Source organism: Gekko japonicus, unplaced genomic scaffold, assembly GCF_001447785.1.
Source record: "Gekko japonicus isolate JY-2015 unplaced genomic scaffold, Gekko_japonicus_V1.1 scaffold883, whole genome shotgun sequence".
In the NCBI taxonomy this organism is placed as follows: domain Eukaryota; kingdom Metazoa; phylum Chordata; class Lepidosauria; order Squamata; family Gekkonidae; genus Gekko; species Gekko japonicus.
The window spans coordinates 172,370-181,295 of NW_015169801.1; the positions used below are offsets into that span (position 1 = coordinate 172,370).

At 48.9% G+C, this 8,926-nt stretch overlaps 1 protein-coding gene across 1 annotated transcript in view; it reads left to right on the forward strand.

Moving 5' to 3' along the window:
• R3HDM1 (R3H domain containing 1) overlaps positions 1-8,926 on the forward strand; it is a 75,416-nt gene that overhangs the window by 61,670 nt on the left and 4,820 nt on the right. The window contains exons 21-23 of the mRNA XM_015417117.1: positions 2,762-2,887; positions 6,179-6,348; positions 8,413-8,563. Coding sequence (XP_015272603.1) covers positions 2,762-2,887; positions 6,179-6,348; positions 8,413-8,563 — 447 coding nt within the window. The remainder of the gene's footprint in view (positions 1-2,761; positions 2,888-6,178; positions 6,349-8,412; positions 8,564-8,926) is intronic.

The window sequence follows — 8,926 nt, forward strand, 5'->3', positions numbered from 1 at the left end:
CAAAGATTCAATTCTGCAAGCTCCTCCTGTTTCGCGGGAGTCAGACCACATGTAGTTAGCACAAATGTAACGTTTATATAGTTTTCAGTTTCATTTGAACTAGAAAGCGAAGGTTTGCAGATCCCCCCCCCCCAATTGCATACCATAGATTGGTCATGGCTTGTTATTCTGGTTTAGTGGGGAAATGCGAATAATAGTTTGCCAACAGCAAAGAAAGGCACAAGGCAAAGAGGCTGCATCTAGCACCAAGCTGGGTTTTGTCATCATATCTGAATCCAGACGAGTGTAAGTTGACGACAAGATGCCGTTGCTACACCTGGATTTATTCCAAGGACCATGTAAGAAATCAGTGATGGATAAGAAAACAATGTTTTGTTCAGGGCTATTTTTGGGGCAGGAACGCACAGGAACGGAGTTCCGGCTGGCTCCCAAGTTGGCCACACCCGGCAGGAACTCATTAGCATAATAGGCCACACCCAACAGCTGAAACTCATTAGGATTGGCTACATTAGGGGTGTGTGGCCTAACATGCAAAGGAGTTCCTGCTCCAAAAAAAGCCCTGGGTTTTGACAACAAACAAGGTAAACAGAATAAGAAGCAAAAGGTGGGTGTGGCTGGATGACCACACTTCTGGTAATATGGGGTGTGGCCTAATATGCTAATGAGTTCCTGCTGTTGGGTGTAGCCTATTATGCTAATGAGTTCTTGCTGGGCTTTTTCTACAAAAAAAGCCCTGGTTTTGTTGTTCTAGCAATATTCAGAGTTGTTGATGCTGTTACTAGCAGTGAAAAATACTGAAACAGACAATGTTTGATTTTCCTTCTGTGAGATAGAAAAGACAGCAGGTTGTTGGGTTTTTTTAAAGATGGCCAATCCTAAGTTTATCTTGTAAACCTTTACCCTGCCCTTCCTCCAAGGAGCTTAGAGTAGCGTACATAGACTTCTATACCCCATTTTAGCTTTACAACAACCCTGAGAGTTTGGTTAGGATGAGAGAATATTAGTGGCCCAAGGTCACCCAGAAAGCTTCAGGCAACATGGGGACTTGAATCCAGATCTCTGTCGTTCTACTCTGACATGCTGACCCATTATGTCGATCTGGCACTCTTGGCACATGTTACTGCCAAAACAAATCCCCTGGTTTATAGAGGAAGATCTTATGCTGTACACACATTGCTCGTGCAGATATAAGGAGTTACTGCGAGGGGATGAAATTCCTTTTCACTTGGCCTGTTCAGTTAGTTTTTATAGGCCCCGGTCACACGGCAAAGTTGCCGCGGGAGAGGCACGGGAGTCCCGTGGATTTTCCGGGCGCGATCTCACCCCAACATCTGGGAAGCGCAGTGCTCCCGTGGCGAACCCGTGGCTCCCCACCGAGAGTGCGGAGTTAAAAACTAGTACCTACGAGGTACTAGTTTCCTGAAACCGCGGGCCAAGGGTGGGCGTCTGATCGCGTTCCTGGTGGACTTAGTGGCATCCGGCGCTCACTGCTGTTCGTTTCCGCAGGTTGCGCAATAGCGCCCAACAGCGCATGCCCACAAAGAGCGATTGCTAGTGTGATCGCGCGGCGTGGCTTCTGTGCCGCGCTGCAGGATACCCGTCTGATCGGCATTTCCCCCAAACCACGGGACCTCAACCGGGACGTGTGCTCGGGCAGCCACATGTTAGTTTCCTCCGGAGCAATTAGCCACGCCCCCCCGCAATATCCGGCCCATGTGACCGGGGCCATAGAGCATGTAGCCTGCTGTCATGCTCATGGAGTGCCACTCAGGAGTTCTCTCCTCCAGGAAGTAAAGGAAATAGTGCTCAATCTTTTCCCATAGCAATGCTGTGGATTTCTAAAACAGTGTGAACTTAATTACTAATGGCCAAGTTGGGGGGGGGGGGTTTTAGTGTTGAGCTGTATCGATAAGCAAGGCTACATGTTCTCTGTGGCTCTGCTTTGTAACTGTGGTACTGAGCACAAAGTTAAGAGAAGGGAGAAAATCGATTTGGGTGTGAATGCTTACGGCTGATTTGTGCAAGTGAGAGGGGATTCTAAGCATTACTTTGGGTAGCCGAACAGAATTGCAGTGTCCTTCACCGCTTCCTACTATTTGGTTTCTCACAAAGCAGAATAAAAATAAAATTTGAGATCATCTTGGTTCAGAGGTTGTTTTTGTATCTGTTCATTTTTATTATTTAGGATTCCTTCGAGCTTAGCGCATCTTGCTTTGAAAGCTTTTTTTTTCTTTAAAAGTAAGCCATTTGCCATCAGTGCAACATATCACTGCAGTCTTCAAAGTCTGGCCACCTTTCCAAAAAGTCACTCCATGAATAATTTACAGGGAAACAAGAGAGAGGAAAATAGAATTTGAGTCACAATTCCCCCCCCCCCCATGGCAAATGTTTCTTTCATATTTAAATATGTTATATTTAAGTAGCATTCATTTTCCCTTAGAACAAAAAGCACGCAAATCCCTGTTTAATTATACATTGACAAATCGTAGCTAAGGTGTGAGACACCAAGGTGTGCTTGGAGGTGCTAGCCAAAGCAGTGGTCTGTGCTAAGCATGGTTAGCTTCTTCAACCTGGAGAGGGGGCGGGGATGAGGAAGATAGTCTCCCCTGCCTCTAGCTCTTTTGCCAGGCTTGGAGAAATGAGAACCTGCCTTCTAGTTCCAGAACCAACCAGTTATTTCCTTTGGGAATATTGAAATGTTGCAGCAGGTGGCTTTCAGAAAATGCACGGCTGACGTGTACAGTGTGAATTCAAACAGGAGCTTTTTTCCCTTCCTTCTGCAGCTCATCAGTAGCATATCTGCAGCCCCCAGGATCGGAGCCGATACAGTTTCCTAGAACGACATCACCTTGTAACTCCCAGCAGCTCCAAGGACAACAGTGTGCAGGTGTGAAAAGGAAATCTTGGGGAAAATTGAGCTGAAGTCCCTTTCTTCCTTGGGGGGAACAGTATATGCTCACATTAAATTTTGTACAGTAATCCAGCTTCATTTGTTTCAGTGCAACCTTTATTCCCAGTTAATTCACCACTTGGTTCTAGTTGATTGGCTTTCGTTGCACCGTGCCATAATTAGTTGCATTCTGGCAGCTGATGCAGTGTCGTAAGTAAACAGAGTGCAAAATAAGGTGGTTTAGCCCTGCTTGTGAAGAGTCATTTTATTAGGGTTCCCACTATGTCCTGTTAAAAGTGAATGGAGGAAGTCCAGTGCCACTGCTTTTGTAGATTATTTCCATGATGCAAACACTGTGACATGGCTACTAGGGATGGGCATGAACTGTAAAAAAGCAGTTCAGTTTGTGTTTCGTGCCGAGTACTGAACTGAACCTGAACCAAAATGACCTCTGACTAACTGAACCAGTTTGGTAAGTTCAGGATATGGAAGAACGGCACCCAGAGTCCTAGAGACTCCAAACTCGCAAGGGATCTCCAGCTGACTCTCTTCTACCTGTCCACCAAGTTTGGTGAAGATTGGAGAGAGGGGGTCTGAATTACGCCCCTCCCCCAGAAGGTGCCCCCAGAAAAGTGCTTTAGGGGGAGACATTAGGTGTGGGTTCTGGAGCGTATAGAATGTACTGTGTGAGCTAGAGGCTTCAAACTTGTATCAGGCCTTGCCGGGATGCCCCCACGCCCTTCAAGTTATGTGCAGATTGGACTTGGAGGGTCTGAGTTACGGCCCACCAGAGAACGTGCCCCCAAGAAAGTGCCTTTGGGGGGAATGTCAAGCATTGGTTCTGGAGTGTATAGAATGGACCCTGTGCAAGCTAGAGACATCAAACTCACAGTGTACCTCCCTGGTATGGTCCCTCCTCCTCCTCTGGAAGCAGGCAGGACTGTCACCAGCACTATTGCACTGTCACGGAGAAGGGTAGGCTGATGGCCGTGCACTACAATTGTCTTTACAGCAGGGCAAGTTAGAGAACAGCTCAAAGCCTAGCCCACCCAGTGCAACAAACACCCAAGCCCTACCACTGCCGTGGGCCACCTTTGAGAGAACAGATCACAACTGGAAGAGGTGGCTCCAGCTCAAACCTGCTGCCCAACAGCATCCTAGTCACATGAAGTGTTAGCTGTCCACTGCTATCCTCCTGCAGTCACCTTGCGAGCGGGCCAAGTGAGAAGGGATGGCTCTGGACTGGAGCCTGTGACCAGCCTGAATAAAAGGACACACTCCTTGGTGAGCACCAGCGAATACCCAGGGCTGGAAACCACATCCATCCCTGGCAGTCACCTTGCCAGTGGGCTGACTGACAGGGAATGGCTCTGGGCACAGAGCCACAGAACTAAGGGAAGGCCCCCGAGACTGAGTCCCCTGTATGCTGTGTGTTGTGTCCCCCACCCGGGCTCTGGCTTGCGGCTGGCATAAGCAACAGGCATAAGCATGGTCATTGGCAACTCCCAGCAACACTCCAGAAGGATTGCCCACACCCTGCGCTGTCGGCCAGCAGTCGCCTTGCCAGCAGGGCAAGTGAGAGGGGATGGCTCTGGACTGGAGCCCGTGACCAGCTTCTTTCAACAAGGACACAGTCAGGGATCTGGACTTAGGAGGACTCTGAACTACCCAAGCAGAGGACCTTAGCCAGTTGCCACTACTCGAGTCCTTGGATGAGGAGGACCCCCATTATTGTACCACATCACTGTCTGAGCAAAACGAAGCTTAGGGGAGTTGAGGGATAAAAGAAGGGGGTGCCTTTGGAATGCAGCCCATACATTGGCGATGCGTTCAACGTTGCAACCCCCCCAAAATTCTCAAACACCCCAGAAGGATTTGGCCATGCCCTGAAATCACCTTGCCAGCAGGCAGAGTGAAAGACCATGGCTCTAGAGGACTCTAGACTGGAGTCAGGGTACATACACACTGCTGTGCGAAAAAGAACACCTGGCTACTACTTGCCTTGGAACGTTGGTTGTCCCTGCAGTGCAGTTACCTTGCCAGTGGTGTGAGTGAAAAAGGATAGCCATGGAGCTATCAAACAAAGGCAAGGCCTCCCCAGACTCCTGGAGCCCTGGAACAAGGGGAAGAAAGAGGAACATCCCAAACAAGGCCCTTGGCCATGCCCATGCAGCCCATCAATGTCACCTTGACAGCAAAGAGCAAGTGAAAGGGGATGGCTATTGAGCCCCAGGACAACAGTGAGGAGGAAGACCTGTGCCAACACCAAAATGAGGCCCAGGGGGGAAAGGTTGGCCAACCAGCAATCACTTGACCAGCAGAGCAAGCAAAAGAGGATGGCTCTGGAGCCATCTTACAAAGGGAAGGCTCCCCCAGAGCCCTGGAACAAGGGAAGGGGAAGAAGGAAGACACTCCTAAACAAGGCCTTTGACCATGCTCATGCACGCAGCCCATCACCTTGACAGCAGAGAGCGAATGAAAGGGACAACGGTGGTGAGGATGAAGAGGAAGACCTGCCAACCGCTAAATGAGGCCCAGGGGAAAAGGCTGGCCAGCCAGCAAATCACCTTGACAGTGGAGCGAGTGAAAGGCGATGGCTTTGGACTGGAGCCCCCTCTACAATGTGAGGAAGGAAAACACCTGCCAGCCAGCTCCAAAATAAGGCCCTTACTCACACCCAGTAAGCAGCACCTTCACAGCAGGGTGAGAGATGGGACAGCTGCATTTACTTTGGCAGTGGTACATGTGAGAGGGGTTGGTGAGGGCCCGGGGAATAAAGGGAAAGCCCTTTCAGACTCCATACAAATCGAGGTGAAGAGCCACCAAATGCTGAAGTGAGCAACATGCATTAACGTGGTGCCTTGAAGACCCCAGGCCATCGCAGACTAGAAGGATGCCACAGGGTCCCATATCTGTGAATGTTGTGGCTTGTGCCACTTTGAAGGGTGGGCCACATGCACTGCAATGTTTTTGCCAGTGGCCTGATAGTCTGGGCCTGATAACTGCCCACAAATGGTGGAGGTCAGGTGGCTGGTGGCCGCGAGTCACAACACAAAGGGAGTTGGTTCAGAGTCAGTCCCCAAAGAGAGCAAAGACACAAAGAGGGAAAGGAAAGATAAAGAGCAACCAAACTTCAGGACAAGGCCCTGGACAAGTCTTGGCCATGCACTTCAGCATTTCCTTTCCTGCGTAGCCTTTTAAAATTTTTATTATTACTTAATTCTTACCATTCAGGAAGGGGTAGTCTTCAAACTTAAACCATGTTCTTTTTCTAATCTCATTTCATAGCAGTAGCAGCACCACCAGGAGGAGGAATGGTAATGATGCAACTCAATATACCCAACAATCCTCAGCCTCGACCCCATTCACCTCCCCAGTGGAAACAAAATAAATATTATTGTGACCATCAAAGAGGACAGAAGTCAACAGATTTTGGTGCTCTGGATAGCTCTGCACAGGTATGCCTTGCCTTATGTATTGAACACTTCCGCCTATTTTTTTTTTAAAAACTTTCTTTATAAAGATCTGAGAAATCTTAATGTTTTACAGCAACTCAGTTCGTTTGAACATTGTGTTTATTGAAAACAGCTGAAGGAGTTACTCTGAGTGGCAAGCAGTGAATCAGCATCTTTTTAGTGCTCTTTGTTTATTTGAGGAAGTCTATTTGGTACATTGGCTTTTAGACTCATCTGTTTTTTATTTTATTTATTTATTTGTTCAGATTTATAGCCCGCCCTCCCCGCAAGCAGGCTCAGGGCGGCTCACAAATAGGGCAACATGGGCCAATAATTAAAACACAAGGAAGGCAATATATGCCAATAGTTAAATCAATAAAACAAGATAAAACCAACATTTGCAACAGCATAAAGTGCTCCAGATGTTTCAGAAGATCTTCAATCACAAGATGGTATCCTGGGGATGGTAGTCCCAAATCCATGGCATCCCGGGAATTTTAGACTGAATTTAGTGGTATGGTTCCATGTGATATTATAGATAACTTGTCACAGGGCCATCACACACACCGATGTTATCTAATCCAATTGGTGGTGGTGGCACAACAACGATGGTGTGGCAATGGTAATACAATAGTGATGGTACGGTGGTGGGGTAGTGTGATGGTGGCGGCAGCTCCTACTCAAAAGCCTGGTGGAAGAGCTCCATCTTACAGGCCCTGCGGAACTGCGCAAGGTTCCGCAGGGCCCGGATCTCCTCCGGGAGCTCATTCCACCAGGTAAGAGTCGCCACCGAAAAGGCCCTGGCCCTGGTTACAGCAAACCTGGCCTCTCTAGGGCCTGGCATCACCAAGAGGTGTTGCGACCCCGACCGTAGTGCCCTTGGGGGAACATATGGGAAAAGACGGTCCCTTAGGTATGTCAGACCCTGGCCATATAGGGCTTTAAAGGTAAGAACCAGCACTTTGAAGTGAATCCGGTACGCTATTGGCAGCCAGTGCAGCGCTTTCAACACAGGCCAGATGTGCTCCCACCTAGCGAGGCCCATCAACAGCCTAGCTGCAGCATTCTGCACAAGCTGCAGCTTCCGGATTTGCGACAAAGGCAGCCCCATGTAGAGAGCATTACAGTAGTCTAGCCTCGAGGTGACCGTCACATGGATCATGGTGGCCAGGTCATCGCAGTCGAGGAAGGGAACCAACTGCCGAGCCAGCCGAAGATGGTAGAAGGCTGATTTGGCAGTGGCCGCCATCTGGACCTCCATAATTAAGGTGGAGTCCAGGAGCACTCCCAAACTCCTAACCACCGGCGCTGGCACCAGAGGAGTCCCATTGAAGGTCAGGAGAGGGAGCCCCAACCCCTATCACCACCCTTTCTCCCCGAACTTGGAGAAAAGAGACAAGCCATTGAAGGGCAAGCCCCTGAATCCCCACATCGGCAAGGCAGCGGGCCAGCGGCTGCTGATCGACCGTATCGAATGCAGCCGACAGATCTAACAACAGCAGTGCCACCACGCCACCTCGATCCAGATGCCTTCGGAGATCGTCAACAAGAGCGACCAGCACTGACTCAGTCCCATAACCCAGGTGGAAACCAGACTGGAAAGGGTCTAGGACGGAAGCATCATCCAAAAAGCGCTGCAGCTGTAACGCCAGCTCCAAATGTTTCACCCATTGTAGAACTGATTGGGAAAGCATGGATAGGCTCAGTCTTACTGGCAGAGGAATAGGAAGGAACAGAGCAGCAACAAGAGAAAGAGACACCAGTGCTGGGATTGATTCTAACAAGAATGGACTCCCAGGAAGCACCCTGCCTGATTTCTGTTATATGGGAAAGAAGGCAGAACACTAGAAGAACACCTTCTAATGCCAATGAACTGAACGCACAGAAGAAAACCCAACTTTGCCTAGATTGCCATTTCATGCATCATAATCATAATGCAGGTTCAAAGAAGCATCTGTTTGTAAGCAGTGGATAAATATGAAAACTGAGTGTACTGAATTTTCCAAATACACCAAAAAGGACTGGCTTCCTCTACTCATGTATATTTTCTTTCTTTCCAACATAAAGTTACAGCACAGTCCACAAATAGGTAGTCCTGCTACCTCTCCAGCCCAGTCACCAGCACCAGCTCAATTGTCAAACATGAAGAACATCCGTCCCACGTTAACGCCTCTTCCTCTTCTGGCCCCATTCTCTAGAACTTTCGTCCCTGGACAAGGTAAGCAATTGAATTAGCTAAGAAATTATGAGACGTTTACATTGTCTTGGATCCTATGCATATGTGGTGACTTTCCCACCTCCTCCTGCAGTCTTGTGTTCCCACCAGTGTTCCCTGTAAGCTGAGTTAGTGTGAGCTAGCTCACAGTTTTTTAGCCTCTGGCTCACACGTTTTTGTCTTAGCTCAGGAAGGATGGCTCCAGAGCAAACTAATGTATGCAGTAGCCAAATCACTCACTCACAATTTTAATGCCAGTAGCTCACAGAGTAGAAATTTTGCTCACAAGCAGAGGTCATTTCGGGGGGGGGGGGATCGCAGTTCCCCCGGGGGAGGGGCAGGGGGGGGGGGGACATAACGAGGCCC